This window comes from Vanessa tameamea, chromosome 5, assembly GCF_037043105.1.
Source record: "Vanessa tameamea isolate UH-Manoa-2023 chromosome 5, ilVanTame1 primary haplotype, whole genome shotgun sequence".
NCBI lineage: Eukaryota > Metazoa > Arthropoda > Insecta > Lepidoptera > Nymphalidae > Vanessa > Vanessa tameamea.
This window is the reverse complement of record NC_087313.1, coordinates 1,115,248-1,141,572: the sequence shown is the minus strand read 5'-3', so window position 1 is coordinate 1,141,572 and position 26,325 is coordinate 1,115,248. Positions and strand designations below refer to the sequence as shown.

At 32.3% G+C, this 26,325-nt stretch overlaps 1 protein-coding gene across 1 annotated transcript in view; it reads right to left on the bottom strand.

Annotated features, from left to right (window-relative positions):
• The window catches only part of LOC113392541 (uncharacterized), a 30,013-nt gene extending 16,348 nt beyond the window's left edge, over window positions 1–13,665 (bottom strand). The window contains exons 1-2 of the mRNA XM_026629030.2: window positions 13,083–13,665; window positions 9,253–9,444 (exon numbers count right to left, since the gene is read on the bottom strand). Coding sequence (XP_026484815.2) covers window positions 9,253–9,444; window positions 13,083–13,371 — 481 coding nt within the window. The 5' untranslated portion in view covers window positions 13,372–13,665. The remainder of the gene's footprint in view (window positions 1–9,252; window positions 9,445–13,082) is intronic.
• Window positions 13,666–26,325: the final 12,660 nt, after the last annotated feature.

The window sequence follows — 26,325 nt, the reverse complement described above, 5'->3', positions numbered from 1 at the left end:
CGTCAACGACCTATAACATTATATTCTGAACTCTAAAGCAGCTTTTAGCACTTACTTACATATTTTTTGTATTGATGGGATGAATGAGCTAGTTCATGTTAAATACATATATTGAAAGAAATTGACATTTTAAGAAATATTTAACATCCCTTACATAGACTGTACCATCAACCTTGGGAACTCAGATGTTATGTCCGTCGTGTATGTAGTTACCCTTTACACGGGAACACAACGATAGCGGTAGAATATCTGATGAGTGGGTGGTACCTACCCAAATGAGCTAGCACAATGCCCTACCACCAAGTAACTAGCCACTAGACTAACGAGGTAGTCAATATAATTCTAAATTAAGCACATTATCAAAATTCACCAAATCGAAAATCAGTGATCGACGATGGATTGTAACCGTAACTTATACATTAGCAGCCTGTAAATTTCTCACTGCTCGGCTAAGGCCTCCTCTCTCTTTGAGGAGAAGGTTTGGGGCATATTCCACCACGCTGCAAACGCTGGAATACACATGTGGCAGAATTTCGTTGAAATTAGACACATGCAGGTTTCCTCACGATGTTGTCCTTCACCCCCAAGTATGAGATGAATTATAAACACAAATTAAGCACATGAAAAGTCAGTGGTGCTTGCCTGGGTTTGAACCCGAAATCATCGGTTAAGATGCACGCGTTCTAACCACTGGACCATCTCGACTCTTCCGGCTCTGTAACTTATAATGACTATCAATTGTTTTTTTGTTATGCAATAGTTTAACGAGCAGGATGTTCATCTTTTGAAAAGTGATAACCACCACTCATGAACATCTGCAACACCAGGATGTTTTCTGGTGTGTTGCCGGTCGCTGATATTATAATACAGGGTGACTTAAAGATGGGTGCAAAGCTTTAAGGAGAAGCTAGTATAGGCAATTCAAAACTATTTAGGCCAAGGTTGTCATAGACAAAGTCTGCCTATTTTTTTTCTAGCAAGATTTGAAGTTTTTTTTTAAAATAGCTAGCTTAATATAAAAAAAAGTAGTCAAAGTTTGATTTTATTTCACTTAATTAATGTTCAACCAATCTTCGGAAAGCAATTATCAAGCATGTACGTCATAAGAAAAAAAAATACAGTCATTTTAAGTGCGTGAAATCTATCAAACAAAATTCTATTGAGTTGATTTCACATTAATTAATAAAAAATCATTACTTTTTTTTTAAAGAATCGTATAAAATCGATATATTCATGTGACCTGGTTAAAAATAAATATATCGCATATATTACAAAACAAATAAATCGCAATTCCCAGCCCTCCTCGATGAAATTAGTTTTCCATTTAGTTTGTTCAAACAAGTACAACTGAAAAATGCAATAATCTCGCTGCGTTTGCAAAATCACATTACATAGAGATCGTTATCATACAAATTCAAATAAATCCTATAAATGTTATAATTATTCGTTACACGCATGTTATTACAATCGCTTACGATTCGCACAAACGTAATATTTCAATGTCGCTTGGTTGTTGAATATATGAGCAGGGCGCAGTCCCCTCGCAGTCACATGCCAGGGGTAGGAGCTTGGAAAATTTCACTTCATTATAAAATCAAATGAAATTTTAGTTGAGTTATATTTTTTTTACATATCGTCGCATGTAGAAAGTAAGTTTATGCAGCCAAGCAAATACCATGAACTGTAAGGATTGCCAGTTTTTCTGTCTAAGGGTGCTCCCATAATGGCAGCGATTTTAGATTCGATTTTAAACACTCGCCTATAGTCGAGTGTGTTGTTTATACACTGTAATACTCGCTTCTCTCTCACAGATGTAATGTTACAAATTGTAACATTACAGGTTGCGAACTGCAATGCTCAGTTCTTCGCACGCACTTTTATGTAATGCTCGAATCTGAACTGTTATAATACAGGATGATTCTTCCAGCGGGGGTGCGTAAAAGTGACGAGAAAAATATATTAAAAAAAAAAAAAATTAACAGCCCGTAAATGTCCCACCGTGGGACGGAACCCTCCTTTCATTTTGATAAGGCGCTTATTTCACTATATTGCTCTAAAGCGGAACAACTTTGCAAGCACAAGTCTTTGTTGTAAGGAGTTCGGTTAGAAGTTAACCTCCTTTCTACAATAAATAAAAGTAAGTGATAACCTTCATCAATAATCGAAATTTATTGTTTAAGAAATATAACCCGCACCGTACGTCTACGAACTACGTCATCATAAATCTTACCTTGGGATATACTGGTAAGACAACAGTAAGCATTACAGTACAGCAGTGCGATTCTGTAAAAACTCACTTCGTATCTCACTCATGAAATGTCGACTACCAATTTACGGTGTTACGCCATTTTGATACGTGTAAATATACATATCAATAGCCAATGTCGCATATCACATCTAGACATTTCTAGTTCGTTTTCTGCGGTACGAAACTCGCCGTTTCTTATTACGGAATAGATATTCACCTTTGAACTGGAACGAAAAAGTACAAATTATTGTCCTTAATCAGTAGAATAACTAATGAAACACCTACTAACAACTGTACTTAAAGCTAAGCGGACTCCCATAAATCTCTACTTATTACAAAAACTAAGATAAAATATCGACTGTGATAGGCTTCAAGCTTGTAGTTAATAAAGATAACTTCCATCAAAAAAAATCATTGTTTGTTTGAGATTATTGGATTCACACGAACGGACACTTCGCAAAATGTGTTATTGCTTTGGTAGTTTTATTGAATGTAATAGCTCTTCAAATAATTCTAACCCACCGGTCTGTATACTTCAGCGTCTCTACTATGTTTAATTATATTCAGAAACCTAATATTGACATAATTCATTCCAAAACCCATTAAGCACATATCACAGTCTTCACTGCATTTGTTTATACTCAATATAGTATAGAATATGACAGAAAATCTACTATAATATTTATTTCATATAATACGGAATCACCTAGAAGATGGTTTTGTAGTTCTCACAGGATATAAACTAGGTCAACCTGTAAAGCAATAGAGGAGTCACGTTAGTTGTCGTCTTGAAATTCGATCCAAGTCCTCTTCGTATTGTTAAGAATCAGATTTGGTGAACTAATATGATTTATAGTTCTATTATGAGGTCCTAGTGAACTCCAAAACATTTCTGTGCCAGCTTTGAAGTTTTAAGTGTGGAAAAATGAGGATTTGTTTTTTAGGTGTAACGATACGCAGAAATTAAAATATTCGTTTAACTATATTTATAGGATAAATGACGTACTAGTCTAGACGGTCTTGTACAGATTATTTAATTATTCCGTGACAGCATGTGTTTTGTGAGTCAGAGTTTGGGTGTTCGAAACATATCCTGGCGGTTACTCACTCGGGCTAGCATTTGTTTGATCATATTATTGTTTTCTAATTTGACAAACAGAAGTAACTTTATTTTTATAATTAATAGAGAACGTTACAGTATTAACATGCAACAAGCAAAACATTTATCTATAAACGTTTTTTACTCGAAAATTTCGTATAGAAACTTTGAACTTGACGGTACTCCCATTGCGTCAAAAGGTAAACTCAATAATCTAACGTTAAATTGAAAATGTATTCGATGATGAGTAAATTGGTTTTTTGATGGTAAATCACCCTTACAGACTCTTACTTAATAAAGTATAGTTTATTCGTTACTATTTCTTCAACGGAGATCCAAGTTGTTATGTTATAAACCCAAAGGACAATATACCCAAAGGACGTTAGACCAGTATATTCTTCTTCCAAGCAGTAATACTCAATATTTTTGTCTTCCAGTTTGAAGGATGACCATATGTAAATACAGGCATAATGGACATAACTTCTCAGTTCTCAAAGTTAGTGACGCTGGTAAGAAATGGTTAAAATTTCCAACAGCACCAATCTATAGGAGCATTAGTGACCACTCACCATCAGGTGGCCCATATGCCCGTCCGGACATATGGGCCTATCCTAGAGTTATATTTAAAAAAAAACAGATACTAAGTGAGTAGTAACAACCCAGGCGGGCCTGTATAAAGCCCTACCCTTTACAATTTTGTATCCCCGTTTCAAATCAAACATTGGTAAATTTACTCATAACTATATGAATACAGAAACATTGACAAATAACTGAAATCAATGATGTTGTCTATCAACAATTGTCTAATACCTTAGACAATAACCGCACAGAACATATTGTTTGGACGTAACTTTTAATCGTTGGGGAAATTTCGCTTAATTTCGCATAAACAAAAGCGCTGAACAAAGAAATAGGTGAACAATGGAGCAGTACCGGTTTCAAGCATTGTATAGCGTTCAACTGGCTGCCTATTTTAAATTCAACGAGAATGAGTGCACGCTATAAATTTTTCTAACAGCTTTAATATTAAAATGTAAGGGAATAATTTCTTAAAAACATTTATGTGCGATTCAGTGTTTCGCGTCGTTATCATGAATCTTGAATCACATGAGAAACAATGGGCTCATGATCGTTTCCTGTTATTTTATTGTCTTGTAATTTCTGAAGCAATGCAATCTTTTAATTTGACATAAAGTTGACTGAGAATGCCTTCGGGCATTAAGTTCGTCTTTTGTTTCAAGTCAATATTTTAAAATAAATAAATATATATTTTTTCAAGTGCTTGTTTTCATTAGAACTAATATTCATTTGTTAAGATTTTTTAAAAGTGAATGCAGAAAGAATTATTTATATTATATGCCTCAAGCTACTGCGATATTTGGCAACATCATCTTGAGTTCGGCGCTTAAAATTTATAACAAACTACTAAAGTCTGTAGCCGAAAGAAAATACTTGTTTCAACTTTTGAAATTATAATTAAAGAATCCTTACTTAACATCGATACTGTATTCATATCATACTGGAATTTTGTGATAAGTATTTCGTCCCTACCAAAACAGGAAACTACAATCTGTAATAAACAAATGAATTGGATTTAATTTATTATTATTTATATTAAGATTGTAACTTTATGCGTTTCTCTGTTCAAAGTTTCTGAGGCATTTTTTTAAATAACAACAATTAAATTAACAATATCATGATCATTATTTAAATGTCCGTTTTGTTAAATTTTGCGTGTGTATCCTCTAACGTCTTGTTATTTTATTTTATTTTCATGAGGTTTAAATGAAGAAGACCATGTTTGAGCGTATATTTCGTAAGAATTTATGCTTTTAAGGATTTCAAACTTTTCAACTATAAAAGAAAATAATTAAAATTTCCTTCAACTAAATATTGTAACATTAATTTATAATTTTACGCGCTCAATCCTTCGAGTTGTTTTAATTACGTTAGAATATTTAATGTGAATAGTTATATTGTTTTATAATAAAATTACGCTTAAGCCCTACATCTAGGCATGTTATAGAAGATTGAAATCAACAAATACATTATTACTTAACGAATCAAGTGTAAATTGGTATACAACAAACGCCAATTTTAGTAAATTCTTCTCATAATATCATGTCTAGCGTTTTTATTTTGAAACCACTTCTTATTACGTACGAAATAGAACCTTACTTATTGATATTTAAAGTGCAATTTACAACCGGTTCCGCTTTAAAAAGTAAAAAGGAATCCTGGTTCTAAACCCATGGAATACGTATCTAATGCTAGCTACTGGATGATTTCGTTTTTTACTATAATAGTATGTAGATAAATAATGACTAACTCTTCTTTAATGTGATGGTTGATGTACAGTGGGAATATTTACTTGGTGGTAGTTATGCGGGTAGGTATTTCGTGTTGGTACCACAAACTCATCAAATATTATACCTCCAAACAGCAATACTTATCATCATAATATCATATTATAATGAAACTTATTTTTATTAGTAAATTTCCTACTGCTGGGCTAAAGGCCTCCTCTCCCTTTGAGGAGAAAGTTTGGAGCATATTCCACCACGCTGCTTCAATGCGGGTTGGTGGTATACACATGTGGCAGAATTTCGTTGAAATTAGACACATGCAGGTTTTCTTACGATGTTTTCCTTCACCGCAGAGCACGAGATGAATTATAAACTCAAATTAAGCACCTGAAAATTAAGTGGTGCTTGCCTGGGTTTGAACCCGAAATCATCGGTTAAGATGTACGCGTTCTAACCACTGGGCCATCTCGGTTCTCCAATGAAACTTATACTTCGTCATAAATCTTTATAAAAATATGACTATATTTTTTAGAATATATCGAGTGTATATAATAAGCCACCCGATAATTAGTGGTCACCACCTACCCCCATTGACAGTGTAGCCGTAAGATTTTTTGAAACTTTTTCTTACATTGCCAATGCGCCACCAACAATGGAAACTAAAATGTTACGTCCCTTGTTACACATTCTGAAAACATTTTAAAATGTGTTAGAATGACATCGATCCATTCAAACGTTTCCCAACAATAAACTGACGCTAGAATCGGTTGAACCCATTTCATTTATATTAATAGAACTTCCGTCCACGGTGTCTCCAAATTCTTAACTGTACTAAAAATAAAATCAAGATACTAATATTACGTTTTCAACTAGTTTTATTAAGTTTTTGGCGACGAAGATTTCTACTTAAATATAATTTTATCTATTTTAAACTGGAATTGATTGTTATTTAGTTTGTTCGTTTCAATTATTCTTTTATAGGTATATAAAATTCTTCTGTACGTGTATATCTCTGAACTTTTCCTAAATGGATGACCTGATTTAGATTTTGTTTGTTTGAATGAGGTGGTACATTTGAGGTGCAATCGGATTTCAGAACGGACGAACGAGCAGCTAGTTTTACGAAGAAATCATTACGATTCTTGATGCTAATTGAAATAAAATAAACTATGTTATACTATATTTAGTATTTAAGGCGCTTCAAATGAGATTCTAACAGTATTATATAATTATATTACATAATTATTTTATCCTTTTTCTATCGATTTATATAATATGTATATTTCAATACTTAGGATCGTTGTGTTCCAGTTTGAAGGGTGCGTGAATCACTGTAACTACAGGCACAAGGGACATAACATCCTAGTTCCCAATGTTGGAGGCGCATTCGCGATGTAAGAAATGGTTAATATTTCACATAGCACCAACGTCCATGAGCAATGTCGACTGCTTACTATTCCATAGTGGCGATGGTCCATTAATCCGACATTCAACATATACTAGCAATCAAAAATTAAATTCAAACATGAAGGATAGATAATCTTTCAAAATGTTATTTAACTTCATCAAGCGTTAATGGCTCGTTCTCCGAAGTTACATTGCCTGTTAAACGTCTCAAATAGAATGAATAACTTTGTTAATAACATTATTTTTGTCAAGTCAAAGTGAAAGCTCGTAAATGCCTGAACAACCGGTAACCCTTCTCTCGTATTGTGGTGAAGGATTGAAATCTTAAGCAATTACATCTGAGTCTGATAAGACAGATATATTTCTTTGATGAAAGGTTCCCGAAAATTTACGAATTGTTTTTTTATTTAAATTGAAATCTAAATTTTTTATTCTTGACATTTAATTCCCGTGCCAGGTAGTGTCAGGTATAAACATTGTTTAACGGGTGTACAGTTAAACACGTATTCTTCTCTTTCTGATATCATTTATATGATATTTGGTATCAAATCAAATCAAATCAAAAATCTTTATTCAATATAGAAGTGTTTACACTTGCTTATTGATTGTCAAAAATCTACCACCGGTTCGGAATTTAGCACCTCGGACCTGAGAAGAACCGGCGAAAGAAACTCAGCGGGATATATTTTTTTTTTTTTTTCCATTTTGTAAAAGAAGACACTACATTGCTTAACTTATCTCTTCCTGAGCGGCATTACTGTTATAGTCGCCAGATAATATAAGGCAGGAGATCCCGAGGCCCTTGATGCTGCGTTTGAACTCTTATCGGTTGTATCAGATTTGCCATCCTATTGGATTATGAGAGTAAGGAAAAAGAGTGCAACGTTGTTAACGCACATCCTTGTGCATTAATATATAATATGTCCAGCGTAGTTAGATCTCTTGGGATTATCAACCGTGACATAAATTGGTTAGGAGGAAGTCTCCCAAAACAATATGTATTTGTATAATTTGTAATGTATCCCTTAATTTCTCAGAAAATCCTTTTTTTAAATATCGTCTTATTTATAGATAGAGTATAAAATTTAAGAGCGGCTACAAATTCAAGGATTCTCCCAGAATATGATCTGGGTCGCAGACACATTTGACTTGCATTTGGGTGATTTTAATAATTTTCTGCACCAATATTGAGCTACCCATAAAATTATATTTTATTTAATGTGTTAAAATCGTTCATCAATGATTGAGCCTCTTTTAACTATTATTTTGGTACATTGCTAATTTATGACACACTTGTAGAAATGAAGGATTTTATAACGATAAAATAGTTATGTGTTTCACTGGAGAAAAAGAGTAACAATTAAATTCTTGGACAGTTCTTTATACCTTATTTGCAAGCCAGTTATTACTCATAAAAATAAAACAATGTGTTTACAACTAATAATATAACTATCTACACCAAAATCTGCATTAAGCAATCGTTGATTAATCATTTATTCTATCACACTCATTTCATAAATCAACCTAAAAAATCGCAGCTAAATCAAACGAAATGACTCATCTAATTGCTGCACAGGAATTCAAAAATCATTAAAATTTCTCTCATTACCAAAACATCGAATGAAATGTTAGTAAAGGCACCGAAATTCAGCCGAAAACGTCGATCAACGTCAATACTATTTCGCTTTACTAAAATTCTTGAAATAGTTCTAAGTGTAAATGAAACGAAATAAAGCTTTCGTTGACCTTATTCTGGGAATGTGCATATCCGAGGTTTTATTACTTTGCCATTTTAAATTCTAACGAAAAGCAGTAAGTACACTTTGTGTATTTACAGTATACGTTTCAATGTTGCATTTTATAGTAAAGTTTTATGTTGATAAAAATTGATTATGTAACACACATTTTCGATGAGGTAATTATTTTTCAAATAATGTTGTCTGAGTTAAGAATTACAATATATAATATATTATCTTTTTTGATTTTCTTTCTTCTTTCTTATGGGTACGTTACAGTAAATCTTTTGATCGTTATGGTATGATTTTAAGAAAACAAGTTTATACTCAGATATACATATTTACATACAAAAAAAAAAACAAGATCAGGTTATTTTAAAGTCTACTATTATAGAATATTCTAGAATCAACTCAAATATTATATATATATATATATTAAAGACAAAAAGTCCTTACCTCTGTAAGGCACGTAGATATTTAAATACAAGCAGTCCTCCGACTCTTGAGCGAGGAAAGGCTTCAGTCTGTTCAGGTAGTGCTGTCTACCCAAGGACGGTGGGTTACCCTTCTTGATAACGGGCAGAGATTGAGGACAGACTGGTGCGAAGCGTGTTGCCATCTTAACACCAGACCAGGGAGGAGCACTGACTGAAAGAAATTACTGTTTTAGAATTTTTTATTTTAAACAAAAATGCCATCCCGTCACGGGACGCTCGGTTGATGTGCATGATAGAACCTAATAGTTATCGAACTAATTTATTATTAAAGCAAGCCATATATAAGTATGCCGTAAGATAAATTCAAACAAAGAGTTTCACTTTTAAATAAACGTATTTTTCTGTGTTTGTAGCACACAACAGACACAGCAGTACACGAGAAAAAGTAAACGTATAAAATAAAGTATATACAAAAACAAAGGAATAGAGAATGACAGTGGAGGAGCATGACGACTTGGTGAGCGTCTCACTGAGGTTTCAAAGTATAATAAAAAATATTTATATTATTTCGTTAAAATTATGTTTTTCATATTTTAGTATACATGAATAATTATCTCTGATCAATTTATTGATGCATATCCACTCTTTTTCAAACGATTTTAGGATGCCGTGGCTAATGGGGACACCCTTTCACTTCTCGTTTAAATATAAGATAAAATAATTATTACGATTATTTCATTAGAATATTAATTATTTATATAAAAAATTTAAATTATTTATATAAAAAAGAAGGGTTAGTACCCAGGTGGACTTGCAGAATAACCCCTATGAACAAGTAGACTTTACTTTTACAGAAACCATCTTGTAAATAAATGCAAAGATATGTTAAAGCATAGTTTTGTCTACACATTTCAGTTTAATTTAAAACACTAAAAGCAAACTTTGTCCAATATTTCACACAATCAGATTCTCCCAACTTAAAAATTGTCATTTAAAAATGAAAAACAAAATCATCAAGACCACAGTAAGTAATTACGCTAATTAATCTCTTGAACATAAATGTTCAATTAGTAAGGATTCATTTACAATTTCCCAATTGAATACGTTATCGAGCACCAGACGTCAGACTTCGGAACTCAACTTTCAATGACCAGTGGTCAGCGCTTCAGTAAACATCTTGTTCTCTTCTCGACTTTCTTTATTAAAATGTAAAATAGCACTTTAAATATCTCATAATATTCGATGTGTGTGATCTGAAATTGAACTGCGCTTCGAATTGGTTTAAGGCAACTAACTTTGCACTAACTGAATTAAAATATTTAATAGTTTACTAGTCACCTTAAGTCCATCTAAAACTTCCCAATATACTTCATAAATACAAAGGAGAACATAACAGTCGGTCAGTTTTAGGAGGAGGAGATATACGAAAACACACATGTAGGTATTTTATACCTATATAAAGGTATGGTCATTTTACTATGAATGTCCCTTTTTTGTTCAAAAATTATCCCATTCAAGGTCTATCACAATCATTGCTCTGTAACCTAATTTTAATCAGTATTATATTATATATAGTGTAGTATACTAGTTGTCGATCGCGGCTTCGCGGCATAAAAAGTATCCTTAGTCCTTCCTTGGACTTCAAGCTTCATGACAAATCTCATCAAATTCAGTTCATTGGTACGGCCGTGAGAGACGTACAGTTAGACAGAGTTACTTTCGCATTCCTCGTGTTAAATTAGATTACTATTTGTTGATGAACATCTATTTTCACGCCTTGGTAAGACCGACTTATATCTTCAATTATATTTTTTTTATAAAATATTTAATTAAGTTTAATTTTTTTTTTGTAAACGGTATAAAATGAATAATACCTACAGAATATTTTTTGCTAAGTAATATTTCGTTTTCTTTGCAACCTTGCGAAGCTGTCTATTTCGCGAATATATAATCCAGTGAGTGTATTGTTTATTAATGTATCCTATAATAGTATTTTAAGAAAAAACCTGTAAAGGTTTTACAATAAAATAATACTCAAAAAATGTTTTCAGATAATTGATTAAATTTCAATAATGATAATTAAATTATATTTGTATTGAATTTAAATAAATTTTGAAAAAAATATATTTTCGTAGTATAGGCGAACGAGCAAATAGGATACCAGTTGTTGAAGGTCATCACTGCCCATAGACATTGCCACCTTATGAAATATTTATCATTTAAATTACATGACTTACATCGCCAATACGCCACCAACCTTTAAAACTGATATGTCTTGTCTCTTATTCCTGTAGAAACACCAGCTCTCAAACTGGAACACAACTATACTAAGCAACTTTTGGTGGTACCCAGGGCTGGTACAAAGTCAAAGGTTTGATGATAGACCAAGTAAAAGAAATACATAGGCAACTTTATAATTTTATGCCCTGTACGGAAATCATCGAATAATAATGCGAACAAAGACAGGCATGACTCCCATATTATAAAAAAAAAACATCATAATCAATTAAAAGAAAAAAAAACAAATAACAACTTTTTGTAACTTTTTAGTACTGTGGTAATACTGGTACGATAAATATAAACTAAAAGTATGAAAACAATTCTCCTAAGGGTATAATCACGCTGAATCATAAACGAGTATTCAAAATAGTAATATAAATGAAAATTTTCACAACTAATGAAAGAAACAATATTATTAGAATTTCAAAAATGAATATGAAATTTTAGCATAATATTCTGCTGCTCCTAAGGATATTGAAACTGTTAATATCTGAATACCGCCGTCGTTGGAAAATGTAAATTTTAAAAAAATAGTTTTTTTTTCGTTTCGAGTATTATTTTTTATCTGTATTTGTTATACATATCAAGTAACAAACCGTTGTTACCTTATGCTGGACAAAGGCTTTATCTTAGACTATGAAACAAATGATTCGTTGAATTTGTGCATTTCTTCCGATTCTGAAACACTTCTCACTGAATTAATCTGAATTGTAATTATTGGCAGAGGATGACGCAATAGGAGACCAATGAGCGTTCAGTAATATTTCAGATTAGTAAATTTGATTTTGATCAGCGTTTCGTTTCTACGGATTTTACCTATATATATTATAATACATTGGTAAGGTTGTTGAGAAGAAGAGAGGTGCTGTATAATTTTTAAACATATATTTAGTTTATATTATATATCAATAGATGTCGTGGTTCATTTTATTCATGTTTCTGAATCACGCTATCCTTTGTCAAAGGAAATTATATAAGACTAGGAATACAAGTTAATAAACTGTCTTTGTCTTGGGAACGAGTGGTGTTTTTATTCAGGTGCACTTGAACAAGACACAGCTAAAAGTAATACTTTGAAAGAAGAAGAAAGATGATGATGGGGACAATGACGATACCGTCCTGATCGATTTGGCCTCGGTGGACTCGAGGGAGAATAGAACGGGCAAGTGATATACTTGCAAGTGTGTGCGCAAACACAGGTACACTCTCATAATCCGATGGAACGGAAAGTCTCATGCGAGTGGAAAGAGTTCAGGCGAAGTTCAGCAACGGTTTTAAAGGCTTTTCGAATGTAAACACCGATAGTTTTCTATGGACCGGGTTTATGCTTACAATATAATTTTCAACAAAAGTCAATTAATTTTTCGTAATTAATACCTATTAAAAGTAAAATAAGTACAATGTAAACAAAACAAAGTATGTTTCATTCATCATTATCGTTCAGGAGCGATCTTTGCCAGATTTTTGACATTCCCTTAGTTTATGGATATAAGTTTTTAATAGTCAAAATAAAATGTGTTTGCATGTAATGGATATAATACGATTTAATATTCTCTAGTAAAATCTCACCTGGTGGCATAAATCGTAAATGTCCAACTGGAGCCGCGGCATATGGGATACCTAGGAACATTTCCACTGGCTGTAAATCATACTGTTTCCCAGGTTTTACTATCAACCCCCTTAAGGCACCCTGCCTCAAGTGATATTCTCTTGTCAACCGTTTCTCATCCTTCGGGAAGTTTCGAATATCCTCGTAAACTTTCGCAGCACCCTCGTCTGCCATCGGCAGCAAGAGAGAGATAGCAATGTAAATAAACAAATTGTGACTTATAAACGAAGTGGCGTGCTCAGCGGCCATCTTGTTTATAGCCACCGTTTTGCTCTCATTGCAGCGCGTGCTTAAAATAATTTTAGGTTTATAGTTTGTTTGGTTCTTTGGTTTTATTGCTGTGACTCACTTTTGAACTCGTGTCTCTAACATTAATCGTCGCTGTAATTACCCAAGTCAAAGTCTGGTATCGAAGTAGTCAATTTGTTTTATAGTTGATGCTTCGACGATATTGCCTCCATTGTTTGTATTCCATTATTTATATATGTTATATTAATTATCACGTTAAATTATTCACAATTAAAAAAGAAAATCTTTTCACTTTTTTTAAACAAACATTGAGTTTTTCATTTGAATTTTTTTTTACGTCGTTTTCATCGAGGCACCCTTTTTCATGTTTCAAATATTTGTTAATCTCTCGCTCCGTAGCGAACTTTATCTAAAATTCAATTTCAAAAACAATCGCGTCCACAACACAATCACATATCGTCACGCACTGAAGCAAAACAGCAAAAAAATCACGCTCCGATTTCAATTAGATCAACCCTCAAACGGTTTGCCGCTCATCCAATTAAATCGACGATATTTTTTTTCGATTGTGAAAATTCACATTTCACGATCAATACCGCAGTGCGCTCGCGCACTACTGGATCAGATCCAAACTGTCCCTGCTCGACTCGTATACCGAAATACGACGGAATGCGCGTCAGAGGGGCGAACATTTCTGGGATAAATTTCTAAACTTGAATTCCTCTATCCACATCAACGTTTAATTGTAAATTACTTCAGTTAGGCCCGCTTCGTTCAACTGACGAGCCATTTGGGGGACCATTATCATGTTTACGCAGACGCTTGGTTTGTGCAGTACCACAAATTAACATGGAACCATTTTAGAGTTACGCCTAATTAATTTATCTAATAGTAGCCACTAAGGGAATCTTTATAATACGAATGATAACTTTACGTTTATGAAAAGTATAACTAGAATTAACTAAGTACAAATACAAATTTATTAATATTTTTTTTAAGAATACTATATATTTTTACTTTGTGTGCAACTTTAAAAGCAATGTATGTTATAATAATCCCATCAACATAAATGTTAAAATGAGAGCCAAGTCCAATATTATGATATATACCTTGGTTATTGACTTCAACGACAAAAGAAGTGAGATCTAAATGGGTGCCAAGTTCAATGGTCCTTCCTGAAATTTATTTACAACTACATAAAATATAATTTATTCTTATAACTTAGGATAATATATTGTTGCCTAAGGTTTGGTAAGGTAAGGTCACAAATTGTAGTTTGTGTTTATAATAACAAATTATAACTCGGAACATCTAAGGAGAATGGAGGACACCTCGGTATTGCTTAGTTAGTATTAACGTACACTAAGAGCTGCGATGGTCCAGTCACTAGAAAACATGAATCTTAACCAGATATTGCGAGTTCATATCCAGACAAGTACCATTGATTTTTTGCGTGCTTAATTTGTGTTTATAATTCATTTGTAACAGACTTAAAACTTGCGAAGGCTATAATATAATTCGTATATGTTCTCATATAGTCTAGTGTTACGAGACTAGCCCTAGCCTCCATACGGTGCTACGTCATAGGATATTATAATTAATTATATCATTAATAATATCGTATATTATAAATATATACAATTATTATTGTAATTAATTGATCAATAATTTGTACAACTTTAGTTAATATTATTTTATGGGATAACATTTAATACTGGCATGTAGCACTATTTCTTATTTTAAAAATGACTGAGCTGTCATAAGGAAAACAATTGGAGGATTGTGGGGGATTGTAAAAGATATATAAAGAGATTGGAGCAACATTGTAAAAAACATAATTTTATTGCCATCCCGAACTACTGAAATTACACTAGCCAAGTCAGATTGTTTTGATACGTTTGTAAATAAATATATAAAATAAATGATATGACATTATGTGTTTAACGTTACATTATAAAGAAGAAATCTATAAACGTATAATATTTGTGCGTTTGTATCTTATTAATTAGTGTTGTTAACAAAATATTTAACGACACAAGAAATACGTCTACTGATCTTAAGATAAATTTTATATTTATAATCTCATTTATAGCCGCAAAGTTAACTCCCATCATTACAGCGAAGTATTTTCAGCCTCGCTACCACGTGCCAGCGGTAAACATCCGGAGCGCTAGGAAGAGATTATCACTTGGTTTTATTGCAGACTTGTATTCTTTATTGCTTAATCGTAAATTTTAATACAGTTATCTAATTTATGTGATGGAATGATTGCGTCTAGATCATTATCATTGAATATGAATATACTTAGCAGTCTATGTATCGTCATGTTTCCTTATAAAGAGTTAGTCAACGAGTGTTCTTATGAAGACGACCCTTTCCGATTTGGCATAATGACTGGCACTGTATTGACGATTTAAGACCGCGCGCATAACTATACCCATGCCAAAGCGTAGCGCAGAAGATTTTAAACGTGCTATCAAGTAGCGTCATTGAAGTAGTAATTCTTAAGTATCTCAAATAGGTCAAATGCGCAAAATTAATGTACAGGAGCTTTTGCACTAGTTCGTGTTGCAGTTATGCCTTATCAATGCGTAATATATTCGCGCAATTTATCGAGCGTTTTCGGTCCATAGATTGCACCACGTATATCTGCGCGAGTATACGCTGTGCTTTGCCAAGTGTAACAGTCCTAAAAAAACCAACCTCCAAACCAATTAATATTAATTTTTTTTCGATTAATTTTTATTTTTATAATGAACGTAGTCCTTTGTTACGTTAAGACATTATTATATATAGAAGTTCTTATAGCGTATAACTATATTGAGTTGTCAAGTAGCTTATTAAATAATCACATTATATAATATTATCTGCAGTTGATCACGTTCATATTATAATAAAGAATACGCATCAACACATCAATTACTCTGATCGGAATTCTAAAATTTCCAAACCCAAAGGTCGTCTTAAATAATATACTATTATTTTTATATAGCATAGATAGGCGGACGCGCAAATTATGTTATATTCCTTATGCCCGTAGTTACACTGGCTCACTCATCCTTCAAACTGGAACGTATTAACACAACGACTTGAATCTAAGGTTTTGAAGTTTTCGATTTCTTAGGAACATATGTTGTTCGTACCTTAAATTATTTTCTCGTGACGTTGAAAAGTTTTATGACTGCAGTATATAATATTGTACCAGCTAAATGCCGAGGAAAAATTTACTGAACCGTTTTAACAGACCGTCACGGTAATAAAGTCTTAACTAAAGCACCTACGTGTAGGACCCGTGACTTTGCTTGTCTAGATTTTAAATGAATTGATAGTATACAAACTGAAGTTACATTAAATAATAACTTTCAGTTCAATCTTGAAACAACACTTACTTATTGAGTTCAAGCTTAAACGACTTTTGATTCAGAATAAGGAATTTCTGGACCAGTGAAAAAAAAGGTTTTTTTTTTTGTCTAATTATAATTAAATTTTTTAATCAACATAGTAAATGAAAATGTATTCATAATGGACACACAGTACATCATTCTGCTAACGTCACATAGAAGTCATTAATCTTACCTAAATATATTCCATTGACACTCGACCTTAGTACCGTTTCATTATATACGAAGATTACTAAGAATTCAGAACTTGGTTACACAACATATCTGTTCACTGACAAGCCGTCACTGTTAACCTCTTGAGGTGACATTAGATTAATAAACTCTATTAAAATATAACAGAGTTCACTTCCTAGTGTTACTGGGTTGGTTTATTTAGGTCAGTGGTTCTAAATATTGATTTCAGCTAAGAACTAAATTAAGAATATTTCGTCGCTTAAAATAATATTAGGTAAAATATTGATAACGGAATTATAAATAGTTTCTTTGTTTGTTTAAGATATGTAAGTTGAATGAATTAAATACAAAATGTGTATGGAAGAGGTGACATTTAAGATAAAATTGTAAGATAGAGTAAAACATTTAAAAAAATGCATATGTAGTTTCGGGGTTGATATTTTTTGGCTACATGTCCAAGCGTGCATATAACGTTGACAGTCAAAAGTGGAAAATACTTACGTAATATTCTTGAAATGACCTTGAAATATTAAGGAATATTATATAGGTTATGGAAATGAAAAAGCATTTGATCAGTGTAATATATAAAACTCGTCAAAACAAACTGGCTCAGTCCCTAAACCGGAACACAACTACACTACGTAGTACTGTTTGGCAGAAGAGAAAGTGATGAGATGGTACCTACCTAGACAGGCATGCTCAAAGAGAATTGGTTTTATTACAATCCAATATCAAAGAACATTTATAACCATCTGGTTGAAACCTAAGCAAATGAATCACGAATACATTCAAACAATTTCACCACATAGACCAAAGTCAACTAAATAAATATGGAATCTCAAAAGGAAACGCAAGTCGCAAGACAACGTACTAAAATAAACCGTCGTAGTGACGAGCAAAAAGGTTAGTCGCAGCTGCTGTGTTCCAGAGATATCGATTGCAAAAAGCACAGACAAACAGACGCTATAGAGCTGTGTGCTCAGTGAGCTTCGGGTTACGGATTTGTTTTCAATAAATATAACAGATACTGAAAACGATTTCGAATTTAAAGAAGAATGCAATAAATATTATTTTTTTAACGTCATTTTGGACAATTGTTTTTACTTTATTGTAAAAGTTAACTTCTTATACACATAGTAGAAAATATTTGGTTTATTTTTAATTAATTAAATTACTTTCTCTTGTGAATATATAGATATTTATTTCGTTAAAAATATATCTAAACACAAAATTCATAAGCAGTGTTTGGTTAACAATATTAAGATTTTAAACTAAGATGGTTATTTTAACAGTATTCAGTCTCGTGAACAAGACATTCGTAGATAATGTCGAAATATCGAGCTCCACCAAATAAAAATAAAAAACATGGTAAATATCCCGTTTTAAATACTGTTAGTAATAAAAATAGCCATGTTAATTTTAAATCTTATGGTTATTTTTATTACTACAAGTATTTAAAAATATATCTACGAATGTCTTGTTTACGATAACAAAATATTCGTACACAACGTCGAAATATCGAGCTCCACTAAATAAAAATTAAATACATGGTAAATATCCCGTTTTAAATACTTGTAGTAACAATATTAAGAACTCGAAGATTTCATATTGATAAAGATTTAAGCTTGAGCATTACACGTAAATAACTAACAATAAGAAATTTAACTCACATAGGAAATACAATAATACTATTACAAACCGAAACTTACTTTACTTGGTGGTAGGGCTTTGTGCAAGCCCATCTGGGTAGGTACCACCCACTCATCAAATATTCTACCACTAAACAGCAGTACTGAGTGTATTGTTGTATTCCGGTTTGAAGGGTGAGTGAGCCAGTGTAATTAAACAGGCACTAGGGACATAACATCTTAGCTCCCAAGGTTGGTGGCGCATTGGTTATGTAAGGAATGGTTAATATATCTTACGGCGCCATTGTCTATGGGAGGTGGTGACTACTTACCATCATGTGGCCCACTTGCTCGTCCGCCTACCGATATCATAAAAAAAAAACAATTTTGTTGAGTTGCGTTGAGATGATTAATAAAAAAAAATATCAAACGTGGGTCATTATTAATAATAATAACATAACCCTTACGATCCCTTAGCTATTAAATATTTTCTTTCGGTCGCATCTGATGCGTCGTGGGTGTTCTCATCGCGAGGATTACCGAGAACTTGATCTTTGTAGACGTTAAATATATTATGATAATCGGATGCGATATGATGACTGAGGTTGATTTCTGTGAATCGTTATATCTTTTGGATTTGAAGAGATATTCTTTAATGATCAAGTTCATATGGTATTGATTTAACTGTATTTATTAAAAGTATAAAAAAATAATAAGACAGAAAACTAATCACAGCTATATCATATTTTAAAAGCGAAGTTAAAGACGTTAAAAAATCGACTACCCTGACCGAATGAATGTATGAATTTATAGCTAGTGTTCTTTGGGATGATGTAAGGATTCTAACATTTGGTAAAAAGTTAGGCATAGACGTTAAGGCATTTGAAAATAACGGGGTAATAAAGTCCACTGACTTTATTAGATACATACATGGACCCTGAAAACATTACAGGTCATTTTTGGGCAGTCGTGTAAAAATACTGCTATTAATTTTTGTTTTGCCGTTTTCCATTTAGTGCGTTGTGATGTGAAACAAACGAAAAATTGTTGATAATCAATACAATTTATTGTTGTATATTACGTTAATAGATGATTTTGATGTGAAATAATCTTATGATGTGATTGTTCTAAATTGATCCACAGGGACAATGGATAAAACGTGTGCAGCCTAAATTTTTTCACGTGCGAAATTATCTTAATAATTCATTACATGCCCGACGGTCCAGGTCATTTATTATAATCGTGAGGTTATCTGCCTTGAAAGAAATTCTGTCCCATCTACTGTAAATACGCTGTGAATCTTAGTGGTCGAATACTCCAAATTGTAAGGGCTTGTATATATGTTACAAATTAAACTATAGTAATATATAACCATACAAAATATGTATAATACTAAACTTAATATGAAAAGTATCAATGAAACAATAGTTTCATTAGTATCAGAAAAACACGAACTACGGATTTTTGAATGGTTTTATATAATTTTAACATATTGTTGTTATAATGAAAATTTGTTTTACGAAAAACTGATCAATAATACCGATGACGTATTTAAGTCCTTTATTAATAATTTTCGTGATTTATATTTCTCTATTTACATTTTTATATTACTATTTATTTTACAAACATTTTAGACATAAACACTAGTCAAAAAGAAATAGAGCAATAAAAAAAAACAAAGGAAAAAGTGTATACACTTTTATATTTATTACAAAAATAAATATTTACAGTGGGTGTAGAAATACCCCTACAAGGAAGATCAGACGGACGGTGGTCAGACCGATAGGTGGCGGACTATCATAGTCAAGTCTAGAATCAACGCTTGCTGCGTCTTAGCCACGAAACCACAGTCACCTCAAATTGACAGCGAATCTGACTGGGACTAAGTTACTATTATTACTTATTTATTAATCGTTAAATATTTGCAGTAAAATTATGGTACTAGATAATGTACGGTTAGGTAATAAGTTTTAAAATTAACCGTTAATGTTGATAGAGGTGTTAAATGATCGGCTATTTGATGACACTTGCAAAACTTACAGTGTTTGAATATTTCTTGAGAAAAGCGTTGGACACGAAGTGACATCTACTAGAATACAAAAATAATTATTTTTGTATATATAATTTATGTAAATGCCTCACCGTTGAGCAAATGCTCTTGACTAAAAATTTTTGTCAGCGTATTCCAAGGGATGTTTGAAGAATAAGAGTGTGGTAGATTTGCACAAAAGAAACATGTGTTTCTTATGACTCTTTTCTCAGTGAAAACTCAGTGTTGCTCAGATCAGTGGGAAGAAAGAAACAAAACTTCCATATGAAATCACATTTTCTAAAAGTATAATTTTGGCCTTTTAGTATTTTTTAATCCCCACTAGAAATATCATAACCATAAACACGACAGATAAAATAAAACGTGCTAAAAAAAAAGTAAGCCAAATGTGGTTAATCGTCGAAAAAACATAAGCAGATGGTGTTATCTGCGACTCGGTAGCATTCTAATGAGATCATGGAAAGAAACTCGCAGAATACAACCGTAAATCTTTACGTGACATCATCTGGACGTGTTGAATTTATAACAGGAGGTGCGGTTAAGGACCTCTGTACAATAGCGTTTGAAAAACATAATAATTATGTTTAGACGAATTTAAAAAATTCATAAAACTTGACCAGATTTTATAGCTTTGTTCTGTAAGTAGCGTGAAGTCTTTGTTGTCATATAATTTTAATGTGTGTTCGTAATTAATCAGATTAAACTCAGTCTCGGATGCATTCTGTCTCAAGTTTAACCACCAAACCGGTTTATTGCAGGGTGATGTAGTAAGATTTATTCCTTCAATGTAACAGAAGATTGTGCCCAAGAAAGGAGCAGTTTGATTGTTTAATCAATAATAAAACAAAAAAATGACAGATACGAACTTAATCTATCTTTTTTTACTTAAAAGTTTAACAAGTACTATACTAGTCGATAGTACATTAAAAGTTAGTTATATAAAGGTTAGGATTGTTTTGATTATTTTCCAATGCAACTGATTGAATAGTCGATCTGTTCGCTCAAAGAGGCATTCCAGATTAAATTATCAACGTGCATTAACAAATATAATCTATTTTGTAATTTATAATTTTTTTTTTTGTCTTATCATCTCACACATTTAAACATATTGATATTAGACATCTAACCACGAATGTCACTTATATTAATGCATGTTGATTATTTATGGTATCTATTTCAAACAACATATATATTAGGAGAACAAAATGGCCAAGATTAGGCTTCACATAGAACTTAACAGTGTAAAAACAAAGCGCTCTCAAAGAACATAACATAATCAGCCTGTAAATTTCCCACTGCTGGGCTAAGGCCTCCTCTCCCGTTGAGGAGAAGGTATGGAGCATATTCCACCACGCTGCTCCAATGCGGGTTGGTGGAATACACATGTGGCAGAATTTCGTTGAAAGAATAGTTTGGAAAAAATATTACCTCGAATATACATCATCTAAGAAAATGCTTGTCGTCACTCTCTTAAATAATACAATGCGAGTATACGACGTGTAGGAGCACCTAAAATGATGAATGCTCGCTTGACTGCGGAAAGATTCAAAGCCGAAGAAACATTTGGTATTCAAATGGCATTACGTAAAAATGATAAAGGATGCCCTCGACGAGGTGGTAAAAAGATATTAAGACGCCATTAACGATCGCACGACGATAAAACAAGGAGCGAATTTCAAATGTCCCGTTATAGTTAAAGTTATATTTTTTTTTTTCCGAAAATTTATTTAAATTAATTGCTTTTTTATTGCCGCGACGAAATCGCTATTATGTCTGTTTGTCACCGAACATTATCTCGTTGCGAATCTTTTATTTATTTCGTGTCGTTTATTTTCACTTGTATAAATGAGATGTTGCTGCTTTCCGGAAATTTTGTTCGGTCATTAAATTCTGTAATAGTCTGTTACGATGACAGCAAGGAAATGGTACTCTTTGCAAACATAAATCGGATCATTATAACGTACTTTCTTGTTATAGGAGTAACTGTAATTATAATAACAAAATTAATTTAAGTAGACAAAAATGAAATGAGCCGTAATCATTCATAACATTGGCATTATTAAATTTTCTGCTTTCACAGACGTTATTTATCGAGAAATGCTTGTTATTTTTATGGATGACTACGGAATGATAAAGGAGCGGATGGATCGAGATCACGATGCCGAACCGCGAGCTGTGGTTCTACCGCTCGTTGCTCGATATTGGCGCTAGATAAAGTATACGAGCGCGCTGTCAACTCTGCCAAATCGTCACTGCTATCAATATCAAAACTCACAACGACACTGACACTTCGAAAAGACGCAAGAGAAGCCAAATAATGAATAAATCTATATATATAAAATATTACATTTTTTGACATGAAATGTGTACTATTATATTCAACGTGTTTCAAAGAAGGGTTTTAGTTATATATTATCAGACAATATAATTCAACGTATAACGTTACTACAGAAACGCGTGGTAAGCTCTACTAGTTTTAAGATCGGTCTGTTGAAAATTGTAGATTTTACGTTGACGACCAGAGACATCTGAAACTATATCTGTTTGAGAAATGATTTGAGATTTTACACGGTATAGAAGTTGAAGTATTTTTATTTGATTCAGCGACGGCAAATATGATAGTATAAAAATCTTCTTCGTGTAAAACTATATGTTGCACCAATTTCCAGGGATATTGATCATTCATCTCAAATAGACATACAAAAATCGATGTTTATATATCAAAGAGAATAAGGACTTTATTAATAAAAAAATGTTAATATTTGATTTTTGTCATTTAGTAGGTACGTAATGAGGCAAAAATTGAGCAAGTTCATAATGATCAGTTTGAAATAAATAAGATCAATTACCAAAATTCACAAAAACCCACCCACAATATAATTTTGACATGGTTAAGTTAATGGAATACTTTAATAGAATATCTAAAATTAAATTAAAAATTTTGAACAATAATTTTTTAACTACTTTACAATCATTATTTTAATTGAAATTGAAATTATTTATATAAAGACAAGCTTAAGCGTTAAAAATTAACGACAGCTTTTCTTGCTTAATTAACTATTACGAAAACTCTACATTTTTTCTCGTTAAATGAGTTGGAAATCTGATGGCCCATTTCAAATTTATCGACACCAGTTAAAGAGTCATTCAATTCAATCGAATCAGTTTTATTTTTAAAGTCTATTATATTATAGGTAACCAATCCAACATCCCAAAAATTATTACAAAAGTAGATGTTTTTGGCAGTTTCGTTGATCATATTTAAATAACGAACTTACACTAAAACGAAATAAAATAAACCAAATACTACAGACAGATAGGTTAATAGATGGAGAAGTATATTGTCTTTTATTATCTAAACGTAAATGTTTTAAGGACTTGATTTGAGTTGATAACGTTAAACCATAAAACGGGATTAAAATCACTGATTGGTCCCAGAACAAGGTCTGAATTTACCTGATTTCCAGATTTTTACGCGTGCCGCACGCAAAATGGCTTCTGTCCCATTAGGGGTAAACAGTTCGCGTATAAAATTAAATAGCTACCAGACATAAAGGATGAATTACATGGTTTAAATCATAGGGATAAGCGTCTTTTGAATACTATAAATAATTGATATTTGTTCCATCTACTTTGGATAATAATGTTGCTAGTTATTGTTAGATATAGTTTTAAAACTACGTCGATTTTTATTTTTAATTACATTTTTAACAACTGAAATTGTTTACAAATCTACTAGCTTATATACTCTAGTAGATATCTGGACACGCGGCAGCGTATCAAGCCAAGTTAAGGAGAAGGAACTGACCTCTTAATAGTTAGGGTCTCAATTATTTTGTCAGTGAAGTTGACAACAACGGGTATTCTTAATATTGAATTTGGCTTCCATTTTCATAAATGTGCTTTGGATGGGATTATATTTCCTTAGTTCATCTATATTTATACTATATTTTACTATAAATTATCTTACAAGCAATATTTAATAAAATGAATAATTACAAACGCGGACTTATCCCAATAATAATTCTTCAATCAAGGTAACTTATGAGATAAAAAGTCTTGTATAAGATAATAAAAAAATTCAAATCATCTACGATAACATAAGTAACATGACAATCGTAGCCAACGGTTCTAAATGAAGGAACCAAGTAAAGCAATTAATTTTTCAATTAGTTTAAAATTTTCCTATTTGTCAAAAAAAAATATGTATCTCAAAAAATCCTCAAACATTTGTAATTTATACACAATATTTCATAGTAAACTACGTTATGGAGTGGAGTGGAGCTCGTCGCCAGATGTAAGACATATTTCTTTAATCTGAGCCGGTTTATCGAGTTTGTTAGTCCAATATATATGTACAATATATTTATTTCATTAATTTTTTAAAGAATATCTGGAGAATGGAAGATTCGGCGCCAAAACGTTGTGACTTAGACCGCACAATTGCAATGTCGAATCTTCATTAAGAGAAGTTGTTTACTGAGGATCGTGGATACGAAGCTGTGACGAGCGAACGCAGATTTAAATTCGATGCCCAGTTAATTTTTGTTAAACGTTACACAAAGCGCTTTTAATTCGAGTTGATATGCAATGAGAGAATTAATGTTTCACTAAATGAAGTCGATAATCCAAGATGGCGCACTGAGTTTCATGTTCTTAATTTTTGTTTATAATTTATCCCATAACCAATCCGCATTGGAGTAGCGTGATAGAATAAACTCCAAACCTTCTTCTTAAGACGATAGTAGACCATATTCTAGCAGTCGGACACTTATATTCTGTTACTTTACTTTTGCTTTAAATAAGGTTGGATAATAAATCCTATTTTCTATTTTAAAAGCTATAACATTCAGTCATTTTATTTTTGTTGTGTTTATTAACATTAACATTCAACTTTATTTTAAAAGTTTACTTGATAGTAAAGTCAAAAATTTTAATGCTCTGTGAATAGTAAAATTACTACATAGTAAAATTAATATTCAATCGAATTCAAAATGTATATGTACTTGGTAGTATATTGTACCGTTGTAGTTACCCCCCACTTATCAAATATCCTACCGCCAAACAGCAGTACTCAGTATTGTTGTGTTCCGGTTTGAAGGGCGAGAGAACCTGTGTAACTACAGGCACAAAAAACATAGGCTCAAACCACAACAAAGCAGTATTAAGAGTTGCTGTCTCTCGGTAGCTTATATGATGAGTGACTAATACCATTCAGGTGTTTTTGTACAAAGTCTTAACGTCAAGTCAATATTCTAAATTTCAGAGGCGTTATGGGGATTAGTGTCAATAATTTATAAAACAAAATTATAAATTATACTTCAAAATTTTGACTTTAAAATGACCTCGATGTTTATTGCTAGCGTTTTTTTACGTCTTCGTGTAAAATAAAAGAGAAACTTTACCGAACGGAAACTTTCGAAAACCTAAGCTCATAATACCATAGTAAGCCAATTAACGAACAAACTTTTACATCCGAAATCTATTACGATAAAACAAAAGCGGAAAATCAAAGCAATAAAGAACTCTATGGATAAATTAAGTCAGCTGACAGATAAGCAAACACTCAGACGGAACTTGTTTCAAAGCCTTATCGGGCAGTTTCGAACGTTATCGGCCAATTCTCTCTAACAAATCCCTTTCCTAAGTTCGGAAGAAACAAAGTTAGTGAGAATTGCTTTGGGAGTTCTATAATCGAGAA